At 36.8% G+C, this 26,054-nt stretch overlaps 1 protein-coding gene across 2 annotated transcripts in view; it reads left to right on the forward strand.

The window, feature by feature from the left end:
- UCHL3 (ubiquitin C-terminal hydrolase L3) overlaps positions 1-25,468 on the forward strand; it is a 44,378-nt gene extending 18,910 nt beyond the window's left edge. For both annotated transcript variants that reach the window (XM_048295599.1, XM_048295600.1), the window contains exons 7-9: positions 19,842-19,917; positions 22,393-22,451; positions 23,737-25,468. In XM_048295599.1, coding sequence (XP_048151556.1) covers positions 19,842-19,917; positions 22,393-22,451; positions 23,737-23,820 — 219 coding nt within the window. In that variant the 3' untranslated portion in view covers positions 23,821-25,468. The remainder of the gene's footprint in view (positions 1-19,841; positions 19,918-22,392; positions 22,452-23,736) is intronic.
- Positions 25,469-26,054: the final 586 nt, after the last annotated feature.

Consider the following 26,054-nt stretch of genomic DNA (forward strand, 5'->3'; position numbering starts at 1 on the left):
TGTTTCTGTTTTAGTATAATCTGTAATCAAAATTTTTTCCTCCTAAATTTTGTATGTTTTGAGGAGTTCTTCTTGGGGGGGAATAACCCCCCCACATTTGGCAAGATATTACTTGTAGTGGGCTTCTAGATTCCAGATTGTGACTGCTGGAAGTTACAGTGATCAGTTTGCTTCTGGGATGTATCGTTGCTGTGGAATCTATTTGGATGAACATGAGGATGAATTGCTAAGCAAATGGATTGAAGCTGAAAGCTATCGAATGTTCTCCCTTGATGGGTGCTTTAAAAGGCTTCCCAAGTTTGATAGCTGTGATTAATTTGCTTAGTTAAAAAATACAAAACCAACTAATTTTCTAAAAAATAAGAGATTTATTTTTCCTTTCAAGGAGATTAAACTTTTAAAAACTGTTAAGCAGTTTTCATTTTGATAGTTCATTTCAAGTTTGCTAATTAAAAGGGTTGTAAATTTGCACTTAATCCTTCAGGCCAGGTTTTGGACCAGGTTCTGTTAATACTTCTGGGTTGTGTGGCTCCATGTCTCACTTTATTGCTACAGTAGAGCAAGTAAATAGCTAAAGCAGTCTTATGGGTACTTTTTATGGATACTTATGTGTAAAAAATGTACGTCTGTTTAAAATTACTTCAGTAGCAAGCAGTAAGATCTGGGAATGGTTCCACAGAAGTGTCTTCTTGGCTTCAAGGGTGGTTTGATTCTGGCCGTGTGTTCAAGTACCATAATGAGGGCAATTAATGTAAGATTCCTGTAACACTATTTCTGTTAAAGTTTATGATGAAGCTTACACTTCATCAAATGACAGGTATTTCATATCCAAAACTGCCAAAAAAAAAAAGGATCTAGGTCTTTACCTTAAAGCTTCATAGATCCAGTGTACTCTTTTCTGTGTGACAGCTCGTGAACTGCAGATATTGTTGAGAGTACAATAGGTGCCAGATACTCAAGATCCTCTTTATTCTTCCATGAGTCTTCTGCTGAGCATACATTCATATTTATAATATCTAGGGTGTCTTAGGATTTGGAATATAGAAACTGGTTTTTTTGTAGAACCGTACACACTTTTAAGGTGATCTTTATTTTATTGCTTTGTGCTGAGCCGTGTTTGAGTTTTCCCTTTTGTTTCGCTTTTGGGGTTTTTTTTTCCTTCTTGTTCTTCTGATGCCTCTTTGAGCAGTTCGTAAGCTTTGAAACACTATACTGCCACACATCTTAACATTTCTGATACCCTCTTATGGAAAAAGAAAAACCACCCTCTCCCCTTGAAAAACCATAACCCTTCAAAAATATTAAAATGACGGTTTGTGGATCTGCATTAGCTGTCTAATCAACAGTGATCAATAATGACTAAGTTATGGCAATATCTGAGGGAGGAAAAGTACCAATTTATAACAGTGATCAGGGTTAGGTTCATATCTAACTTTTTTTTGCCTTGCTATCTTGCATTCCTTTCTTTCAAAATGTAGTAACTCTTTACAAGTAACAGATCAGAAAATCTGAGGGGAATATTTTTTGAAAACAGGAAAATAGGAATGAGAGAGACTTCCAGGTCTAGGGCTTTTTGCAGAGAAAATAAAACTTGAAATCAGAGTTGGGGAAGAAACTTACTTTGTATCCTACCTACTCATTTGCATTGATAATATAGAGTTACTATATAGTTGCCTGGGAGAGTAGGAAAGCAGAAAAATGCAAAGGCACTCTTTGTATAGAAATAAGCCAGGAGAAATTGTTTAGCTCAATTAAACTATTACATGCTTGACTGAAGTTATTCTGGGTATAAAATACTATCTGTACTGATTCTTGAAATAAATGACCTTTTTAATATGGAATATAATAATGGGAGTAGAAGATACTGTAGAATTGAGCTGCAATGAAGCACAGTTGCAAAAGTAGTGGATATAGATGCTAGTAATATGAGAGCAGAACGAAAGTAAGGGAAATGACAAGCTATACCACAGAAATATTTTAAAAAGATTAATTGGCCTTTAGTCAAGGAATTCGATCCGGAAAATAATTCATATTCAATTTCTGCATTTCTCAAGGCTTTGACATGCTTGACTCGTGTTCAGGTGCTATTTTGGTAATAGTGTCTGAAGTTTTAGCCAGCTGTGTGTATCTGTGGCTGTTAAAATCATTCTGGATTGGCAGGACTCCTACAGTACCTTTCATGGCCTTCCCAAAGAGCTTCCTGAAACAGCTGATCCTATAGCCTTATAGAAGCTAGTGCTAGCACAGAGGGATTACAGGCACACTCATGGGAAGAGAGGAAAAAACCAGAGTAGACTTAGATCTGCTTTTGTGGACAGGAAATACTCAAATAATTGTGCTGTTAAGTGATTGGCAGGCTGTTTGTGCAACATCAAGGTATCACTAACTGCTTCCAATGGCTTTCCATATCACTTTTTGATGTAAAGTACAAATGATAGAGTGAACTTTTTATTATGTTGTGTGGTACTTGTGGCATATGGAACCATTTTTGTGATGGAGGTAAAAATTATTTTGGACAGGGGAGTTTTAGCAAGGTTTATACACTACTGCTTAGCAGAATGTGATTTGTGGTCTTTGGGAAGTTTACTTTTTTAAGTGTTACTACAGTGTGGCTCAAAATGATGTTTCAATCAAGCAAATAAACACAAGTGTTATGGCCACTTGAAATACCTATGCTGGATATTGGTTAGAGAGTAGTAAGACCTGTGTTGGATATTGGCTAGAGAGTAATAAGAGCTTTTGATTTTCTTCATTACCTAAATTCTTAGGAGAAAATTAGGAGCTCTCACATTAATGTATTTTCTTTCTTCTTCCTTAGAGGCTGATGAGAATGTCCATCTAAACAAATTTTAATCTACAGTGTTTAAGATTAGTTGTTAAGAAGAGGAAGATAGAAGCAAACAGAGCTGCAATATAAAATATATCAACTATTAAGAGAGGGCACAGAAAACACTGCCTTTGTTCTGTTACTCCTCCTGTTTGGGTTATTTTAGTACACTTTGTACATCTATGTACCAACTGACAGCTTTGGCTACTAGAACTGTATGTTGAGCAAAATGAGGCTCAGAACTGAATGGACTGAGGTGCAGCATCTCAGCTGCTACTTCAGATGGAAGCAACATTCTTGCACCTCATTAGACCTTTATCAAAAATATTGATAAAAAAATCAGCCTTTGAAAATCAGAACTGGTGTTTATACTGAGAGAGTCAAAAAACACAAATAAGAAAACATCTCAGATGTTCACAAAAAGCCGAAATTCTGGCGCACATCAGTGTGTTTACTTAGATACACTTTTTTGTTCACGAGTATGATCAGGAGTATTTTTAACATGGATTGAAGTTGGTAGCCACTAAAAACACTACCACAGCTTGATTTCTTCCATAACTCAAAACATAGCTGCAAACTGTAGTCTGTAAACTTGTTTTGTGTGCCTGGAGAACTGTAATCTTGCTTGGAATGCATGAAGTTAGACTTTGATCACAGTAACAGTCGTTAACATTGGCAAGAACTAAGTAGAATCAATGCACTCTGTTCCCAACTGCTATAAAATGTGAACTTTCAAAGATCTCTGGTTCCCTGGGGCATTACAATTTATTGTTAGAGAAGAAACATTAAGGGCTTCCCTTTTGCGCCTGCCAAGAGCATATGGTGGGATTTTTTTCTTAAATCACCCATATTCCTTGATGTTTCTTCTGAACAATCCATAGTCTTCTAAAGAAACATTTGCATCCTGAGAGAATATGAAATCAATTATGTAACTGTTTCGTACATGATTTTTAACTTAGCATTACAGAACAAGCATATAATCTCTCCTGTAAAAGTGGTGAAGTTGCCTAAAAGTCTTAGCTATGGCTTTTTCTCTTTTACAGTCTACACAGTGAAAGTGTAAAAGTGAGCTTACTAGAATCATGTGAAATGTTTTGGAAATTGTGCTTGGTTAGTCTGTGACTCATTGCATTGCCATGTTATCTAACGTGTCAGTGTTTGAGACTGCATTAATCTGATTCCTACACTGGGAAAATTGCTAATAAGGTATTAATACAGTAGAATTGTTATTCTGAATCTTATGCTTAACCATAAAATCTGCATGAAGGAATTCTGATTCCTAGGATGAAACATAACTATAGAGGATATTCGCACCCATAAAACCACCCACGGATTTAAATAACAAGTTTATAAGAAATAAATAACACAAGTGAAAAAAATGTTTCTACAGTTTTGCATCCAACATCTCTACCAATCAACTGCCATTAGTTTGTTTGGTTTTCTTTTTGTTTGTTTGTTTTTTGCATCTCTCCAATCCATAATGCTTCCTTTGCTGTTCTTGCACTATCTAAGTAAGAGACGGCAAGCAGCAGGGTATAGCCATGTGTTACAGGTGATGGTTGAGTTCACAGTCAGCCTCTTGCCCTTAGGCAGAAGAGAAGATCAGTTGGGTCTCTCTCTTTTTTTTTTTTCTTTATCAAACTACAAGTTTGGAAGGAGAAAATTAAAAGACTTTACAATTCTTAAGACTTGCAACATTTTACCAATATGGCTTAAGCTAGACAGTGGGATAAAACTACTCAGAGAACTGATGTTGTATCGACTGACTTTGCTCAAGGAAGCACTCCATAAATACAGTATTTGGTGTGCAACAATGCTCTTCAATTTATTAAAAAAAAAAAAAAATGTTGCAAAGGAAAAACTATTTGAAAAAAACCAAAATCTAGTTAATTTAGCTTTTGCAGAGCTCCCTAATCTTTGAAATTTTCTTTTTTTATTTTTTGTGATTCCACTTATTTTTGATCACAGAAGTCACCATTGTGATAATCTAGCTTGACTTTTGCCTAACATAGACCATAGAACTTAATTTTAAGTCTTCAGGGAGAGATAAATTACCACTAATTTTGAAAATATTTTTTTGGGGTGCTCTGATCTCACCATTTTTCTTGTCTTTACCCGTATGTCTAGCAAAGTAATATTATTGGGATATTGTCCATTCTTAACCATGGGTTAAACATACATGGAGAATACTGTAAATATTTTCTTTTTAGCAGCTGCAGAAGGACTAACTAAACTTACTGGTGTAGATGTTAATCAGCTAGCAGAGGTAGCCCTATTTGGTCTGTAATCTCAGTCTCAATACATATTGTTGTTGGTAATTGTAATGGTGACATAACAAGTAGGTCTGGGAGGACTGGAGTTTATGAATCTTAACTTCCTAAGAATTTGAATGTTGGTCAGGCTTTTGTTGCATGTAAGGAATATCTAGTTAGGAACAAGCTTTTCTTGCAGTCGAAATACGCACAATGCCTCTAGTTCATGTGAATTCTGTGGTGTATTGTTGGAGATGAGCTCACAAAGCATCTTCTGCCTCTGTGGAATTCTTCCTTTGTCAGACTCCTCTTCTCTGTCTGGCTGCTTATCTTTTTATAAAAACTTGAAGGAACTTAATGTCTCTCAAGATTTCACCACCACCACCAGCATAGGCTTGAAATGCTGTTGAGAGATTTAAAACCCTTGTGAAAGAAAGAGGAGGAATAGGATTTTTTCAGACAGTGTGATACATAGATTAAATTTGCATGTAAAAAACCCACTAATGATAATGACTAAGGAAGAAGAACAGTTTTAACTGTAATACAGACCCTTTAAAATACTGTGTTTAATTCAATAATGAGAAATCATTTAAGAAAAATGAAGCTTCAAAAGGTGGTGGGGAAAAATGATTGATACATACTTAAGTACAGCCTCTCTGAGAATAATCTTAAAGCTGTAATAACCCTTATATTGCCCACTTGGCTGGAAAAGTTGTACATTTTATTGTCGCTTCAGCCTTCTCCCATCTCTGCTCCAGGGATTACTGTATGGGAACTATATAATGAACAGCATGTTGGGAGGAGTCCCTGCATGCTTATGGAGCAATGCAACCGAGCAGGTGCAGAACATGTGCCAGGGCCTCTGATCCCAGGCTTGTGCCTATGGAACAATGACCAGGACTGAACGTATGCTATCTCCTTCTGTTTCCCAAGTTTGCAGACATGTTGTTATGCAGTTAAAGCTCATTTTATCTCTGTCCCGATGCAGCTGCCATTCCTTTCTACACAGTGACACTACCTCAAAACGGAGGAAAGAGGAAAAGCCCCTGTCCCAGCACAGGTTGTGAGCTGTTAGGCAGGGGAGCTTCCGACGAGGAAGGTATCATGGGCTCGAACTTTCCACTGTGAGGATGCCCTGAACCTTAGCTTCCAGATAGATGAATTGTTATAGCCACCAGCAAGTTAATCAATAATATTTATTTCTTTTTAGAAATAGTCATTCAATACCAGATGCTGCTTTGTCCTGTCAGGTCTTCAGTGTATTACACGTGGACTGAAATAATTTGCTGGATTGGGTTCCCCAAACAAGATGAGCAAAGAGATCCCTGTTTCTAGAACCTGACAGGTTTGGGTGAGCCAAGCCATGAGCTCCTTGGCACTATCGAATTTAGGTACTTTTAGGTATATGCAGAAGTGGTGCCTGACTGAAGTGTGCTCTTGGTGCCTGACAAACACTTTATGTGATTCCTTTTAGATCTTAGATTTTAGTAACAGCTATATATATGTAGGACTGAGTTTTGGATTGGGGCAGATGGTAATTGCCCGAACATTTTCCAGACCTACTCCACAAAGCTTTTAGCTTCTTTGTAATATATTTTTTTTGCATTTCAGACTATAAACTTGATGTGCTTACTGGTTCATGTGACAATAATGTTCAATTCTATTTCAGGGCTTTTGTTTTACCTCTTCAGATATTTGACTTGTTATAATTTTCAGCACAAGAATATGCTCATGTGCTCTTTTCTTCTTGTAAAGTTAGACTCATTCTCTCTTTTCTGCAGTTTCTAGCTGTTAATACCTTTTGTTTGAGTACAGTGTCTCAAGTTAGGATTTGTCTCCCATATTTTAAATTAAATGTGAAATGTATGACTGTATGCTTTATCTGGAGATGTGTATTTAACATTAATTTCATAGTAATATTGATGTGTAATTCTAATTTAACGTTTTTAATATTCATTTGAAAACAACTTCTGTTCACATAGCTTAATTTGTGCTTATTAAAACAATGCATAGAATTTTATGGCTATTACAGCCTTGTTAATTAGCCATAATCCAGTATTAAGTTTGCTTTTCCAGAATTCCTATATACTGTTTGCTGAAATTCCACTCTTACAGATACAAAAGTATATTTTCAATGGAGAGGAAAGGAAGTTTCTCATTCTTTTAGTTGGTCTCACTAGGAGACCCACTTGTACAGGAAATAAAGGCTATAAAGATTCAATGAATGGAATTTAAAATCAGGACAAATACTGACCAGAAATATTAAAATGCTAGTTGCTCTAAATGGCATTCTATGGTATAAATTCAGTTTTGAAAAGCTAAAGTATTTTTTGGTCTTGTTACATTCAGGCAAGGGGTATTTTAATATATTCTCATTATTTTAGCAATAATTGCCAGAAAACAAATAATGCAATAAAGAAGAATGGTAAAAGTATAGAGTTGTGGTAAAAATGGTAACAAAACTAAAAAATGCTCTCTAAAAAAAATCTCTCAATATTGTGCTCACCCCTCTACTGTTAAACAATTCTTAAATTTGGTATTGTTCAAAATCTTACAAATGGTTTCATAGTAATTACACAGGAGTCCTAAAAAACAGGATTTTTTTCAGAGCAAAAGTAAAGTTTAACAGCTTCCAGTCAATGGAATGCATCAGAGTAAATTCATACTCTCAGCAAGGTTTTTGGTTTCATTTTTTTCAACTGTTTCTCAGTAAACAGGTACTGTAATGCAGATTCTTGGAAGACTTATCAATCCTGTCTGTTACGACGGCAGCAGCTTACAAAATTGTAAAACATACTGTAGTGTCTCTTGCCTTTTGTCATGAACTGTCTAGTCAGCAAAGTTCTTGAATTTCTGCCTGACAGCAGGTTCTAATCTTATAGGTTCCTACCTCCATAGGGAGGTCTGTGGACTATGAGGAATTCTAGAAGCAGTCTTTTATCAGTCATCTTTTGAAATTTTCTTAAGCAAGCTGAGAACATACAGTTTTTCAAGCCATCTGATATGTAATCTAAATGTAAAACGTCTCATTTTAGATCAGTTCTTCAAGTGAAGAATATGAAAAAACCCCAGTCAGTAGTACAGATAAACTGTAATAGCCATTAAGCTCCTGTAAGCCTTTCTGTCCTGTAGAAGTATTGTCATTGCTTAATTCCTTTTTATTCATGTAGTTCCATTTTTGGATTGGAGGTTTTCTAGTTTTGTCCTCTTTTATGAGGAGCTGCTGCAATGTAGGGTGGATCAGAATGCTTGAAATGAAAGAAAAAATCAAACTGTAACAAAGCTGTGGAAAACTGTTCTCTGGACAGGTTATGAGACTTGGTAACATTCCATGATTGTCTTTGAGTTCTACAGTTTCTGCTGTACTTGATGCTTGCTCTTGATGAAGAATTCCTAACCCTATCTTCCTTCTTTAAGGTCAGCAATATGGGAGCAGAAAGAACCAATTCATTGTCCCTTTCTTGATAGGAAAAAGAAAAAAAAAGAGAACTAAGATTAGTTGCTTCAAAAATAATAAATAATACAAAGAAAGTAAATAGTTTTGGCTGGCACTACAGTGGCTTATTTTGACTAATAAGAGTGAAAACAATTTTTTTTCAGAGAAACTATCTAATGCTTGGTTTTCACAGCCCCTGCTGGAGTCATTCCACTGAATGCATAATTTGGGACATACCTTAAGGAGCTGCAGTTTCTATTCTGCCTGCCCTAACCTGGCAGGTCTCAGTGCAGATAAGTGGGGTGTTAGTGATGAGTTACTAGGTTTGCTTGTGGGTCTCTGCAGGGATTGGTTCTAAGACCTGTACTATTAAACAGTCTGTCAGTGACGTGGAAGACAATAGCGGGGTGACCAGATTGCAGCCTTCCAGGTGCCTGAAGGGAGCCTCCTAGAGAGCTGGAGAGAGACTGTATGCAAGGGCATGTAGTGACAGGACAAAGGGGAATGGCTTCAAACTGAAAGACAGTGGGCTTAGATTAGACATTAGGAAGAAATTCCTTACTATGAGGGTGGTGAGGCAATGGAAAAGGTTGCCCAGAGAAGTTGTGGATGACTCATCTCTGGAAGTGTTAAGGGCAATTTGGATGGGGCTCTGAGCAACCTGGTATAATGGAAGGTGTCCCTGCCCACGGTGGGAGTTGTAACTAGATGGTCTTTAAGGTGGGCCTTTCCAACCCAAACCATTCTGTGATTAAAATATCCCAAAACCTACAGGCAGTGGAAAAAGATCAAGAGATAATAAAGCACAAGACATCAACACAGGACAATCTGGATCGCCCTTTAGATTAGCTTCAAACAAAGGAGTGTTTTTCTGAGGCCAAATAAAAGCTGTGTAATTAGCACAAAAGATTAACTTTATGCGAGGGGTTCTCTGAAAGGCTGAAGATAACGCTGGGAATTTTTATATGTTCTAAGAGGGGAAAATAATAGTGGATGAAATGCTGAAGATGAGCTCCTGGTTTGGCATCGTGGCCAGATGAATAATGTAATCCATTGTTCATGTTATGTCATCACTGAACAGGACTAAAAAAGTTGCATTTTCATTTATTATGAATTTTAGTAAACTGTATGAACATGCTACTTATTGTCTCTGTAGTTATAGACAGGATTGATTGAATTTTTTATTTGTTCTGATCTTTTTCAGTAGTAAAAAATTGTTAAGCTTGAATGTTTGTTTTTGTTTAATGAATATGCTCTGATCCAAGCAAAACTTGAACTTGTTTGGTCCTGTGGCCCGTGTGGGACAGAAGATCAAAACTAAATCATCACAATGGTCCTTTCTGGTCATAATATATTTACTATAACTTTGTCAGTTGGAGCTGAGAGTCATTTTTAATACTTCTATGGTCTTTCTTCTAATAGTAACAATTTGAATGGTTTAACATAGTCCTACTGCTTCCACGGATACTAAAGGGATCCTGAGTGTTAATGGCAGTACTGCCACTGGCCTGCTATTTTAGAAGAATAGGTGAAAAACTTAGGAAGTTGCATACCTCACCACGGTAAGCTTCCCCTTTCCTTTGCTTTCCTTTTATGTTAGACATGGAACAGTAAAGAAACTCTGGGTTCTGTAACCATAGTTACTTGATTCATTTTAAATCCCAGAGTAGCACAATCTAGCTTTCCCAAATTGTCAAAGAACTGTTGCTCTCAGCTTCTGTAGCTGTAGACAAAACTGATTCATTCTCTGTTCTTAATTATTCCTTCCATTAAATGATGCTTAAATCCCCTCCGTCCTCACTTTCCAACACTCTGTCTCTTGAATGAGTCAGTTTATTTGTGTTCATATTGTGAAGTTCCCTGGGTGTGAATAACCTCTAGCTTGTCTGACTATAAACTTCAGATTTGAACAATGTCTTTGCTTATTCGCAGTGTTCTTTTATCTTCTCCTTCAAATTCAACACATTCTTGATTGTTGTCTGTATGATTTGAGCAGTTAAGGTATACTCAATAGTGGACACTTTTGCAGTTGCTATTTGCTGCAGTTGCAGGGATGCTCTTTCAAGTTTAAGTGGGCTAAGTATGTTCTTTTTTAATGTTTATGTAGTCGTCATCGTCCTCGCTGTCTTCACCACCATGCTCATCGCAGCCCCAGGTTAGCCACAGCAGAACGAAGGCCTCACCATTGTGTCACTCTGCATCCCTCTCCTGGGCCAAACGTAATCATGTAGGTCCTGCAAAGGCTCCCAGTCCGTCAATCCGTCTGCGTCGGTGGCGGCCCTTGATACGCCTTCCATCTGTCGGGCTTCATTCTGTTGTAAGTGTAGTCCATCTTCAGTCTTTTCTTACTCTGACACCACTGGCCTTCTGCCATGTAACTTCAGTCTTCGAGGCATCATGTTTTGTTGGGGTCTTTTCTCAACCATTCTTAGGATTTCTTTCTTCCTGGTTTATTTTTTTCCCTTTCCACCATGTCAGACAGCAAAAGTACATCATTCCATGCTTTGCTGTCCAGGTATTTTTGATTCCATACATAAGCCAAATCATTTTCAAAGCGTAGAAGAAGTTGGCCTTTCATGAAGTGGCACTTTTTTTTGCCATAGGCTCTACATCCAGCCTCTTCTTTTCACCTCATCTTCATGATCTTTCATTTGGATCTACTAAACCAAGGGGCTTCTTAATGTTTGCCACGTGGTATTATTTCTTCTGTGTTTGAGACCGGGTTTAAGTTTTCATATCCTAAACCTGGTCTCCTTTTCTTTCATCAACTCTTGGCTAATGGTCCCTGGGTATTTCAGTAAAGATAAAATGTTTCCTATAATCCCAAGGGGCTGGTTACTTTCTTACTTGACATCTTGTTTCTTTATCTGGTTTGTAGGCAAACATTCCAGTTGAAAGGGAAGATGTTCCAATAAGAAAAGCTTGTCATCAAATGCTTAAAATTTTTTCCTTCTTCACTCACAGACCACAGATGTATCTTGAAAATCTGTAAAAAAAAATTATATGTATAGAATAGCCAATATTTCTAAACGGTCTGATGGCCACCAGCAGAAATACTGAACTGAAAGAGTCTTTTAGTGGCATTTCATCCTGCTTTTAAGGAGTGATCACACTTTTAGTGCATACATGAATAAAAAAATAAATCTTGATATGTAGAACTGAATGATCTTAAATGCAAAATTGGGACATTGATTTTGTTTTTATCATTCTTTGATACTGATCACATTTCACCTGTTCCTGGAAATTCTTCTTTGAGATATGTGGATTTTTTACAGAGATGAAATAACTACTCTGACTGTGGTCCAAGTAATTTTCTTTTCCATTCAGATGTGTCTTTGCACATGTGGAAATCCTTAATGTTTTACTGCTATTAAAATATTAGTGTGAAATGCTTCCACTTCTTTATAGCTTTTGTATATTTATCCTGATAAATATCTCAAGATGAGGCCTTTTCCCAGACTTCTTTCTGTTTATGTGAATAGTAAGTGCTTTTATTAAGTATCTAGCTCTTGTGTAATATTCAGAGCTATGGAACATTCTTGATGTAATCATTTGGAGCTAGTTAAATATTTTGGGATTTGAGGAGGCGTGGAGTTAAGCACAGACTTAAATTCTTCCCAACTCATGCTCTTATCCCCCCATTTGTTTCGCTGACATTAACAAACATCTGACATTTTACCTGGGGATTTTGTTTAGCAAACCTTGGAAAATTCTATGTCATATTTCTGTAATTTGAAACTGGGATCTTGTTTGAGTTTGACTTATCTATGCTTGTTGTTAAGAAAAGACTTATTGAAGGAGATTTGAGCTTGAATGTGCCTGCCTAGAACAAAAGCATTAATTGAACATGAGTTTACTTCAACGGTAATAAATGATGACTTATCCAAGGATGGATGTTACAACATAACCTGTTGTCATTATGGCAGAAAATCAAGTTGAGAGTTTTATTAACTTCAGAAAATGTCTAAAAACAAGTCATCATCCACTAGTAGTGAGCATTTGCTTTAAAAATGTTCAGAAAATTAGTTTAGCTTTCAATACAACTGTATTTGGCAAAGCAGAAGCTTGCCACTAAAAAGTTTTAAAATATTAAACCTTAACTCACCTGATGTCCTGTCTTCATCTGACAGATTAAGATTGCAAGGCCTATACACAAGAATTTATCTGTGAATAGTAGGTAGTCTCATACGTTTTGGTAACTAGATGTTGTTCTCATCTTTACACTTTTGTATAACATGCCTTTCAAGAAAATTAAGAACACACGACCTATTTGTAAATTAGTTTAATATGCAAGAAATCGGACAGCATTTTTTGAACTAAAGCTCTCTTAGTTGGCTTGGTAAAATTTGAATGACAAGGTAATATTTAGTGTCCTGTCAACAAGTAGTATTAGTACAGCTTTGGTCATTCTGCTAGGTGTACAAAGAGGCTGAACTGCTCAGCGTTGCATGAGGGCAGTGTATGAGAAATGCATGAGCATTTTAGTATTGCTTTTATTAAGAAATCTGTGCCCTTGAATTTAAGGGAGGGGAACACCCTGTATGTGTTTGCAATGGAGTTGAACTTCTTTGTAGTTGTAAGTACATTTCTACTATTAAAACATTGACAGACAAAAGAAAGATTCTTTCAAAATTCAGAGCAAAGTTTTGATACTGGGAGACTTTATCTAGGCTCCTTAAATAAAAGCACTTTTCCTAGTTAAAAACTTTCCTTGATTTCAGTGGTGGTTGACCTTGGCTGGACATCAGATGCCCACCAGGCTGCTCTGCCACTCTACTTCTTTGCAGGCCAGGGCTGGGAGAAAATAAGAGAGAAAAAATAATGTGTCAAGATAAAGGCAGTTCAGTAAAGCAAAAGCTTCAAATGAAAGCAGGAAAAAACAAAAGATTTATTCTCTACTTTCCATCAGCAGGGGATGTCCAGACACTTCTTGGGAAGCAAGTCTTCAGTATGTGTAGTGGTTGGCCCGGAAGACAAATGTCACAATAATTAATGCCTGCCCCCTTTTCCTCCTCCTTTCTCTTAGCTTTTATTGCTGAGCAGACCTCATATGGTACAGAATACCCCTTTGGTCAGTTTGGGCCGCCTGTCCTGGCTGTGTTCCCTCTCAAGATCTTGCCCACCCCCATCCTCCTGCTGAGGGGGTTGAGAGAGGGCACTGATGCTGTGTCAGAGCTGCTCAGCAGCAGCCAAAGCACTGAGGTGTTATCAGCACCTTTCCAGCTACCAATGCAAAGCTCAGCACTGTGAGGGGCTGCTGTGGGGAAATGAGCTCCATCTCAGCCAGACCTAATACACCTTTTCAGAGCAGGTCTCTAGAAAAGTTAAGAACATATAATAGGAGGGGAAAAAAATTGAAAATACTGCCCTGAAATGTTCTGTACAAATCTGATAAATTACAGTCGATGTGGCAAATTTTTAAGACAAGCTAGAAGCATGCTTTTGTTTAGTAGTGTTGACTTTTCCTCAATCCTTGTCATTTTCTCTTCCACCTCATCTATTCTTTTAGTATCTCTGCTTGCCTTAGGTTTTGCTGCCTTTTATATGTCAAACTAATCTCCTGATTCTATGAATCTTTCTTACAAATTTCTCAAATTTGAAAACATGCACTTTGCTTTCTCCTATTTACTTTCTAGATCAGACTAAAGTTCCTGTTCTTTAAAGAAAAGACCAGGAAATACCTCTTTAGAGCAGCATACTGCTGAATAATCCCTCTTACTTATGGATTTAAAAGGAGATTTGTATAAACACTCTGTATCCAGATACTCTGATCCTTGATAGAGCCTATCTCTGAATTCCACCTTCTTGCTTGACATTCTCCCATGCAAAATCAGATGCTATTGTGCTGCAGCTTGGAATTGTACCTCACCTGACCCTTAAGTATTCCAGTTATGGTTGCAGATACAGAGGTAATAAGTTCAAGACAGCTTGTCTACCATGGCAGCAGAGTAGAAAAATACATAATGCAATGCTCGGCAAAGCAACTTCTTGTCCATTTTTGTACCAGCATTTAAGACAGTCCCTCAGCACCTTTCTCATGGAAATTGTTTTTCATTGTTCTGGGCAAGGGATGCCTTGAGCTAAATTAGCTGTGTGTGTTCAGCTGTGAAATTCCAGAGCATTTCAAGTACTGTAAACTTGCTGCAGTATATTGGGTATGAATAGAGATGTCACTGTTTTGTGAGAAAGAGCCAGAAATAATCTTGATAAAAACTTGTGATCATTATTCCTATGGTCTTTGTTTTAGTTGCAGTACTTCAACCGAGACCTAAATGCCTTTCACAGTCCTACAGGGTATATTTGCCCAAGCACATCCCATGCTTCAAAATGGAAGTTACAGACATCTGATCTACTCAACAGCAATTGCATCACTTTTTTCCTTTTACTTCAGAATTTATTGCATCTAAACCATACTAGTATTCTGTTGTGTAATCTTCTTTTTTGGATATGTTTTTCTTTGGCTTCTTGTAATTCCTTGTAAGTAAATTTGTATAGTTAAACCTCTAAGGCTTTTTCTTCTCTTAACACTGCAGCTGCTTTTGTCATGATCTTTCAATTGGATGTATCTGAAATTTTTTATTCCTGAAGGTTCTGCAAAATTGTCTTTTCCCTATCAGTCTTCAGTACTCTTCTTCCATAACCTGAGAGACTCCTGATGCCAGTTTCTTGACTTAACACCAAGTGTGGTTTTTTTCCCCTTTCCCAGTCACTACCTGCATTGCAAAGCATTCTAGTAAACTGGTTTGTGAGGCTTCTTGCTTTCCTTCTTGCTTTCAAAAGCAAGTGTAAGGGAATAATAAAAATACAAGATACTGTTGGAAGAAATTTCCTGAAAATTGTCATGTAACATTGAATCTGCTTTTATAATGTGGTCTTTCATAAATAAATTTTAAGTGGGGTGTGGTGAGGCTTGTTCAGTGGATCCATGAGAGTAAAACCATTTTTTTTTTCCCAGTTGTAAGTTTGTCCCAGAAATGAAGCTTTGGGGAGAAGAAACTAGTTGCACATCGAATTTGATGAGCAGTCTTGTTTTGACTTAGGACCATTTCAAGATCAAAGGATTTCAAATGCATGAAAACTGAATACCAACTTTTAGATTGGGATAATGTTCTAAGTGCATTGCAAGATAAACTGTGCAGGTGATGAATTATACTTTATTAGACAGGCTGATATGATTGGGCAAACAGCGATACGGGGTGTACCATTGAGCTTCTGAAGGTTAGTACAACAACTAGAAAGACTGGTTTAGTTCATGAGGAGAGGGCAGCATGCAGTGGTGAAAGGTAAAACTAAGGGAATTTCTTAGTACAAGGAGTAGGAAGGGTTATCATTTATATTGTAAAAACTTTGGGAAGTGCCATTTTAATTAGTGATTTGAAATCTGCTAGTGAAGAGAAGAGAGGAAGAAATGTAGAGGTTCTGTTTCAATAGCGTGAACTAATGGGTATTGACCTGAGACAGTCAATTAAAATTGATTTCTCACAAAGGTCAACTTGTTTATTATTCAATTTGAATGTCCGGGTTAGGAGAGAAGGCAGTCAAATCCTCTGAAAAATTGGGACTCTGATATTTAAGTGCTTTTAATGTGGTATCCAAAATTAGAGGGCAGACAACCTTGGCTGTCTCTTTTGTGTGTGAGACTGGGTATTCATGAAGATATTCTGTATTAATATCATTGAGTGTTACCTTAGTTCCTTGGGAAAAAGTTACATTTTAGCTGATGTTCTCAGAACCATCACTTTGAGCACTGAACTTCTTGTATTTTTCTTCTTTAAATCCGTTTCAAGACTTCTGGTTTTTATCTTTCAGCATGTTTTTAGGTTGGAGAGATAAATTGGAAAAATTATATCTACTGACCCATACTACCAAAACTTACTTCTTACTTCTTATACTATGATTGCAACCATAACATAAGCTTCTGTAAGCTACTCAAGGTGCTGGTATTTGTCCTCTTTCTGTCTTTGCTGGATAGTAGAGAAGTATAAATTTTATGCACTCAGCATGACGGCTCTTCAGAAGACTTGAAAAATGAGTCTTGAATTCCATGGGTTAGTTCCAAGTCCAGATTAGACAATCCCCTTATTTAGACTCCTGTGTCTTTCTCTTTCCTTGTGGTTCATACATATATGTGGTCCTTCAAATGTGCTTTCTCCTTTTGCACACTGACTGGGCTTTTAAGTGAAAAGTCTAGAGGAACCATTCATCTCAACACTTGATTGATGTCTGTGTTACTGTGGTCTTTGACATGACGAGTAATCAAGAGAAAATCCTCTGTAACTGTTCTAAGCAATACTACGTAGTGGTGAACAGGCAGGCAGACTTTTTAAAGTTCTGCTCCTTATTCTTTTAAACATTGACATAGACACTTTGTTAGAAACTTGAAAACATGGCCAAAGGTGTAGCTTTCCAAGGAGGCCACAAAAGACATGTCTCTGGAGCTGACATTCCCTCTTTTTTCCATTCCTTTGAAATTTAAAATCTTCTGGTTCAAGTGTTAGAATTTCTAGAGCTTCCCAGTGAAATGGAAATTGGCCTGACTTTTCATGTGGTATCTGTGTGTGAGTGTGTTTGCACACATATGGATGTGTTGGGAGTTTTTTCCCTAAGGATGGGAGGGGTGGAGGGATTTTGAATCAGATTCATCACACTGGGAAAGTTTAATCCAGTTACTTGTTTGCCTAAGTTATAAGCAATAGATTTTATAATACAAAGTTTTAGGTCATCGTGACTATTCAGACCCTATTGTTTCTCAGTTCTTATGATTATGCAAATATTTTTCTGTCAAAAATTACTGAAATCCTAATTTTTCAAGAAATGTAACAAATCAACTTTACTGCTATCTAGATTAGATTAAAAGAAATATCAATGGAAGGAAACAGCCTACGTTAGAACATATCGCAGAAAACTTAATAATGGCTTTCGTTCTCTCTGAGGTTGGGGAATTAAAAACACAACATTTCTCACGGTCTATGGCAATAGCACAATGAAAGCATGTTATTTAGATTAGTCATGTACAAAAACTCAGCAGGATTCTATAGGAGTCTGCCTCTAAGTAAACTTTATGAAAAGTCAATCATGCTTTTTTTGATGAGTTCCTTATCCATCTTCTTTCTATATATAGACTCAGCATTCCAGGCATGCCAGTTGTGTCTCTCTAGAGAAAGGGTGTTTATTAGAATCAGACAAAGAACATAACCCCCAAAATGGTCAAAAGGGCAACTATATCTTGTTCTAAATGTGGTCAAAATCAAATCCTGAACATCTCAAAGTCCTCTGAAGTAGTGATTTACTCTTCTACTTCATGTCACTTTGAGCCCAGGTAGAGTATGTTCTTTAAACTGTAAAGCCACTTCTTTCCTAAAGTGCGACTAACTGGCAGTGGTCTTTTGCCTAACCCTGAAATTTCTTAAACCCTGATTTGTTAGTTGGTATGTTTAGTGGATTAGTGAACAGCGGTGAAGTTGTATGTCTATGAAGGGAATTAGGTGACAATGTGGGATTTGACAAGGATGCTCAGCCTTGCCTGCCTACACGCTTTTGTAGCACTACAGTTTAGATGTCTGTAAAAAGTTGGGTGATCAATAGCAATAACAACAAGGTGCCATTGGATGTTACCTACTGTCTTGTGTGATTTTATGGAAACCTGTGGTCCTTTGAAGTTTGCAGCTGGGGTAGTCAAGTTCTTGAGGCTGCTTGGCTTTGCTAAATCCTGGCTCTGTTTGGCCTTCTGTGAAACAAAGTTATCAAAGGCTATTTCACTTAGACTGCTTGAATTTCTGGTGGAAAGATCCTCTTGCCCCTTTGATAGATGCCTCATCTTCAGTGACCAGAATGCCTTTTCTCCATTCTAGGCTCTCTGAAACAGTGATGAAACAGGGTATTTGGGCCTTTCACACTTTTAACTGGTCATGGAGATAAATCTCAAATGAAAGCGAGGGGAAGTTGTGTGGTTTTTTGTTTTATTTTTCTTTTTTTCTCATTCTTGAGCTTGCTACGTAGAATTTCTGTAAGCTGTTAGCAGTTCTTCCACAGTGCTGTGTTCTTTTGCCTTCTTGATATATTGAAGGACTTGTGGTGACTTCTTGTCCTTCACTCTGTTCTTCTGGTTATTTGCCAAATTTCTTCAATTTATATCATCTTTTAAAGTCTCTTCTCATGGCCATCATCAAAAAGGAAATTTTGAACCCAGTCTTGAAAAGATGATACGACTTTGAGGTCCTAAAACTTATTTTACACTCTAACCTGTTTCTAGCAAGTTTTTACATTTTTAGAATCTTTTAGGAAATTCATGTAAGCCTAGCAGTAATTAAAAGATGAAAGAAAATGGTATGAAATAGATTTTCAGGCAAGTCAGATTCTTAATAATGAAGAAAAACTGAAGTCTTTTTCCCATTTGCTCAGAATGGTATCATCTTAAATTGTGGATCAAAGTTCAGATGCAGACTGGACAGACTGATAAGGAATTAACACCATCAATTGCTATTGAACACAATAGTGGTGATAGAGCTTTTGGCTCAAAAGTGATGACAGAACTTTTGGCTCACAAGTTCAAACACCACTGCTCAGTGGGTGCTGGGAAGGTGTGTTGGTGGAGCACCACGCTGTGCATGCCCAGCAATCTTCTGCAAAAGCTTTTGCTTGCTGTAGTTTCCAGCACAGCAAAAAAACCCTACTGGCCTAGGCAGATCTTTACTAACAGTAACCATTTTTTATGTCATGTCCCTTGGTGCTTTCGTTGTACTTCAGTCCTTAGAGGATATGATGAGTATGATACCACTTTGAAAATTCAGTCTGGGCACCTCTGGTTATTTTCTTTCGTCCCCATCTAAGATGTGTTTGCTTTGACTGCCTCTGAAAGAGGAACTGGTTAACTGGGGTTGGTTTATGCGGGAAAAATTATTTTGACCAAGTGAATATTTTCAGTTTTAAAATGTTACAGGTTTAGAGTTGAGCCCTGCATCATTGTGTTATGGGAGATAGGTTAGTGAAGGATGTTGTTTATATGAAAGTCTATTTTTGATGTTTATGTATTTGAGCTGATTTTACTTTTAATTCAGTAATGAAAAATAAAGCTTTTATGTAGAGCTATAATCAGAAATACTTCCAGATACTCCACTGCATGGATTCTTACTGATACATGCAGTTTCTTTATATGCCAAAATGTTCCTCACTTGACTTCTGCCATTCTGTATAGATCCAGAATGTGCTTCCCAATTGTGATTTTTGTCCAGTTGTTTTGCATATTATGATGATAAGTGCTCATTAATCATATATCTATAAGAGTTTTAGTAAACACAATTTCTTTTTGTCTTGTTTTGTCTTGCAGGCACCAAGTATAGATGAAAAAGTAGATCTTCACTTTATTGCATTAGTTAATGTAGGTGGTCATCTCTATGAATTGGGTAAGAACACTTTCTATACACTCTCCATTTGTTTGAAACAAATACAAGTAGTGATGCTGTCAACTGTGAAAAGTTTCAGGGAGATTTCTTGATGTTATTATGTAGGGCTTAGGTTCTTTTTAGCTGCATCTTAACTCTCTGGGGATTTCTGTCAAACAACTGCAGCCTTCTTCCCATTGTTTTGGGTTTTTTTTTTTTGTTCTCCTTCCCTCAACTCCATCCTATTAAGACAAAATGGTACAGAATACTAGACTGCCTCAAAACTTCATTTTTTGGCATTTATCAGGACAGGAAGCAAGAAGAATGAATAAACACTCAAAATTTCACAGGACATTCATTATATTTATGTTCCTGGATTGCTTGTGGAAGTATTAAATCAACTGTGTGCCACTTCAGAAATGTTAGCTAAAGTATGTCATCAGGGTATTACGAGATATTAATATTCTGCAACTCATTTGTAATAGTCTTGTCATGTTTTTCCTCTACTTTTTGTGGTCAATAGACAGTTAACTGTACAAGAGTAGTCCTTATTTTTTGAACCACAGCTATCTTTTCCCTCTTCAGATTGTGTAGCACTTAGTTTTGCTCAGATATTCTCTAATGACTCCAGTCTTAAATATGTTGCTGAGCAACTAGGTTTTCCAGCAGGCTCTTCAGAAAATCAGCAAGCAGATCAGCATTTAAAAACTGCAAGTCACTGGTATTTCCTAGCATAATTTTTGCAGTATTTTATGGTTATATGATTTTCATCTTTTGAAAATCAGCATGTAATTAAGCAATGCCCTTAACAGGTGGTAACTAATCACAACATGGGGCATAAGCAGTATATAAGAAGTGCTTATGTTAATATTAAGTTGATCTAAGCGATATTACCAGAGATAAGTCATAACCAATAGGCACACATTTTTGTGTTTTATGCCCCTGTGTATCTGTCAGTGGACTAGATCAAAAAGTTAAGAACTGTAGAATGCAATATAAATATTTTATGGCTCTAAATTTCAAGGCATAAGGGATGACTTGCTCTTTTTTCAGTTGTGTGCTACTATTTCCATGATACATTTTCATTGTCCATTAATTTATGCTGATTAACAAGCAGACTACATACTATGATGACCATATTTACCTATTTTCTGTAGGTATGATGCAAGAGAACCCCCATTTGAATTTTTTCTTAAAATAAAAAAAAATTAGAAAAAGAAGAGGCATTTAGCTCTGCTGTGCAGTGGAATGCCAGTAGTACTACTTCTTTTGTTCTTAAAATAACTTCTCTCCGTACCAGCGGAGGGAAGCAAAAAAATCCCCAACCTAAAAGTAGGAAAATGGAAGAAGGTTTTTCAATTGATTCACTGGCTTCAGACAGTGTGGGCAGCATGTGGGCTTTGGCGTGCTAAGGAAGCACATGGATATTAAATGTTTATGATGTTTTTGTCGTAGAAAACACATTATTTATAGGCACATGAAATTAAAATGTTGTTCTGCCATATGGACATAAAAAAAGCCCAAAAATTGAGGTGAACTTAGCTTGCAACAGTGCAGGGCATTCAGTTCTGTTTTCCTGGCATTTTCTGAGGGTTTTGCCTTGTAACTTCAGTCATGGTAGTTACAGTAATGAACAACATCTTGTTCATGTAAATCCATAAGTTTTCTAACATCATATCTATTTTTAGTTATGGAAAATGTAGTTTGGAAGTGTTGTCAACTTTGATGGCATCTTTGGGGAGGGAAAAGCCTTTCACAGGGAAGACAGAGCCAAAAGTGAATTTAGCAAAAGTGGTTTAGCAAATACAGGTACCCTGTCACAGGTTTTCATACTGTTAACCCTCTGCAAGTAACCTGAAGCATATTTATATGAAGTTATTTTTAAAATGCTGAGAATGACAAGCATTATTCTATTGGAAATGCAAGAAAAAAGTAACTATAACAACCCTTCTTAAATGCCATGAAAGTGCTTAATACTTAGAGCTGTTGGGTTTGTTTGCTAATTTATTTTAAATGACAGAAACATTTTCAGTGATGCCAGACTCTTCAGAATGGTGGGTTTGTTGCTTTGGTCTACTGTGGAGTCCCTGATCACAGCTGTCAAACACCACAGACATAGAGCTGTCTGTCTGCGTAAATCCATCAAACGTTGCTGAAATTTTTCTACTCTACTTGAAAAACTGAAGTACTACACCAGCATTAAAACAATAGCAACTTACAGCCTTTAAGTTTTCAAATTAAATATTGAAAAATATTTCATCGTTTTAATTGGATTATTTTTTAAAAGTAAGAGACTGTATATAATGATACTGGTACAAGCAGTCAGCAGTGGAGGGACCAGGGAAGAGCTAGCTGCATGTGTGGCCTTTATGAAAAATGAGATAGCATTTTTGAAAGTGAAGTACAAAAAAATTTGTGTAAATAGTTTTAACTGGAAGAATGAAGCTTTTATAGTTTTATAAATGTGTTGTTCAATCCCACTTTGTCTTTCAACAGATGGGCGCAAGCCATTTCCAATAAACCATGGGGAAACCAGCGACGATTCTTTTTTAGAGGTAGGGATAGAGAACCTTCTTAATAAATGGTGTAACACAAAATTCTTGCTGTATTTCCGCAAAATTTATAAAATAGATACATGAAAATACGTATACAAGTCTAGCTATATTTATGGTTGGATGAGGAATAGAGTGAGTGGAATGGTGAGGCAAAATTCAGTTTACTCAGTTTTGAAAAGAGATATTTTGGAACACTCACGTTGTGGCTCCGGATGAAAGTATTGTATCATAAGAAATGTCAGAAGGGTTGACTATGACACAAGATCAGACTGACTTATCTTCTGTGCTTAGATTTTCATACACTCCTGCTCCTTTCAAATAGTACGTGTAACAAGGTAGCAGATTGAAAACTTAAAATTCTTCATTCTCTTTCCTTTGGTTTAGTTATAGTTTGATAGGTGTCAGGCTAGACAGAAGCTGATTTCCTTTGTGACCCTTGCTAATAATCATTCTTCACTTTCACATCTTCTTTTGGGTGCTACTTTGTGTCATGAGCTGAGAAATGAATTGGAAAGGGATACACTGAGTTGGGAGAATAAACTGTCGTTCCCACGGAATGTGCAAAGTTGAAGTTGAGAGAAGGCAATGCATAGATCTGACTTTTATGATATCCAGACTGGATTAGCATTACAAAATGAAGAAACCAGAGAAACTAAAACAAACAAAACCCAAAACGATTTTATAGTTTAGAAGCACAGACTAACGTCTGTTAAGTTTGCAAACAATTTGTGCCTGCTTGGACAGGGGAAGAAATTGGATAAAGCTTTCCTTATTTCATATGTTCCTTTTTCCTGTTTTACTGATAACATGTGTTCTCCAGATTGCACCCTAAAGCTAGACTAGATGAAGGAATTACTTAAAATCTTTCAATTACCCCGCCCAGCTTAGATTCATCTTGAAACAAAGGAAAAATTTCTGAAGGCAGCAGTACTAGTTAAGGCAAGCTTCAGAGATGCATTTAGAAAGTCAGAGAAGCAACATATTTGCTGCACAAAGTAATATTCAGTCACAAAAATCATCATTGCTAAGGTCCTGCATAAAACTTTTGCTCTTTTAGGCTGCCCATATGAGCACTGTAAGTAATCTTGAATAGTGGGAACTTACATCAGAATACAGTTTATGTAGGCTTGTCACACCATTTAGTAAACCTTTATGTAAAAATCCATTTTGAGCATAGTTTGGATAAAGCATATCTTCATATTTCAGTTGTGTTTTGTTTGGTTTTTTGTAATATGATTTATACTGTTTTTCATTTTGGGGTTTTTTTGTACTGTTTTTCCCCTAGGATGCAATAGAAGTTTGCAAGAAATTCATGGAACGTGACCCAGAAGAATTAAGATTTAATGCAATTGCACTGTCTGCAGCTTAAAAGCCTTTTCCAGTGAGGCTACTCTCTTGCAATGTATTGTAAGAATAAAACTGTTGCCATATGTTAATAGTACAAATTTTGATACTTCCCTAACATTCTTGACTAATTGTAGCATACATGGAATAAACTTTGCATTTGTCCTTGCTATATTTTGCTGCTTGTTCCTACAGCAACTTTGGGTATTTCTATACAGGCATGCATTTTGTGCAAGATTTCTATGTGGTGGGTTTTTTTTCCTTCCACCCCCTTAAAAGTTTTGGGAATTACTGTCTGTGATATGTCCTCGTAATAATGATGAGCTACTTCAGAGCAGGATTATCATTTGTGTCATGCACAGGTAACATTCTGAGTGGAGTATGTGGTGTGGTAATGGGTGAACACTGGGAATATGAGGCTATCTCCATCTTTTATTTATAATGGTGCAAGAATATTTTAAGAACTTCTTCAGGTGACTCAAATGACAAAGACATTTTTTCAGTGCATTATTTATAAATAAATATATTGAAGAAAAAAGGCAGAAAAAGGACTATTCTTACTGTTGGTGAGAACTAACATTTTAAAATTATCTTAATGTTTACATTTTGAATAAAACTTCACTTTGTTTCTCAAGTCTAATAAATTGTCAAAAAACTTTAGTTAAACCAATGTTTGCTATTTGTATATATGGAAAAATGACGTGGATTTTTTCCTCCTGAAAAGGCGCATTAACTAATTCAAATGGTAGGACTGTGGAGGGCACACACAGGTGAATACAGCAGTAGTACCTCACCTAACTGAAATAAATGATAGAAAAGTGATGATGGTTGCAATGAAGTTTTGTTCAGCAACAACAGAAAGAGACTGGAGATTTTAAGGTAGCCATGATGGTTATATACTTTTCTCCCCTGTAGGAATATCTATTGTGAGTTTGTCAGGTGGCATTACTGAATGCTGTGTGATACCCTTCCCCTGTGCCATCCCTCCCACTCCACCCACTGTTCTTAAGGTACTGTTGACCATTTTCTGTACCTGAATAGTAACACTGTGGTTGTTTGGGGTTCGGTTTTCTTGGTTTGGCTCGGTTTTGGGTTCAGTTTTTTGGCTAAGCCGTCTTAACACTTTAGGATTCTTGTGAAGGTTGGTTTGTGTTAATGTGCATGTTTTTGACGTTCCAGAAAAATATTCCTTATTCACTCCTTTAAAGTGGAATAATTTAGGTTTGCTTCCAATCAAACCCACTGCCAAAGGAAACTGAGCCCTCCGCGTCCCAGAGGATGCTTTCATTCTCTATCAATTGTCTTTGCAGTAAAAATGAATGGGGTTATTCCAGAAGCACTCTGGCAGAGTCTTCCTTCTTTATAGAAAAGAAGGAGGCGTGGGAGTCTGTCTTATCACTTAAGAACATCTCTTGCACTCTAAGGAAAAAGTTGGAGTGTCTGTCTAAAACATGTCACCTGGAGAGTCCAGTAACAACATTCTGTTTTCTGTAAGTGAGCTGATTGGAAAAGCAAGGGAGAAGAATGACACTAATGAGCTTCCATTTTTGAAGCTTTTGCTTTTTTACACCAATAAAATGCAGTATCATTAAGACTTGCTTTTTGTTGCCATGCTCATTAGTAAAGCCCTGAAACTTGCTTTTAAATAAAAATCAGAGGCTTTAGTAACCAAACCAGCTGTGTTGTCTTCTTGCTATTATCAAACAAAGGTTGAAAAATCAAACAAAGGTTGTCACCACTGAATTGGGATATTGCATATTTTAAGCTAATGGTGACTTAGAGGATTATCTTTCAAGTAAGCCATAGTTAATATAGATAAGGGCCTTTTAGGATAGGGAGGAGGGTGAGGAAAGAGAGGAAGTGCAGTTCAAAGCTGTTAAACTAGCTGCATCAATTGTCTGCTCTAGGGAAATAGTCTCATCATATATGCTCTTCAATGTTTAGAACAATTCAGTGGGTTTAAGTAATGTATGGTGTGTCTGTTTTTGTGCAACTGTTTATTGCAAAATCCCTTCAGAAGTGGAGCTCCTTGTTGAGTACAAGGACTGATTAGATAAATCAGGACAAAGAATAATAAGGTTAGAGTAATAAATTTGGGGTGGGATTTTCTGTGGTCACGCTGAAAAATACATGTTGAATCTTAAGTAAAAACATATAGATAAGAATTCTTAGTATTTTGGCAATGTTGTAGTTTTGCTTAGCATCTTCTACATAGTCTTCAAATCAGTTGTTCTGCAGGGTAAGGTTTCCCTCTTTTGT

The sequence above is a fragment of the Corvus hawaiiensis genome, chromosome 2 (genome assembly GCF_020740725.1).
Source record: "Corvus hawaiiensis isolate bCorHaw1 chromosome 2, bCorHaw1.pri.cur, whole genome shotgun sequence".
Lineage (NCBI taxonomy): Eukaryota > Metazoa > Chordata > Aves > Passeriformes > Corvidae > Corvus > Corvus hawaiiensis.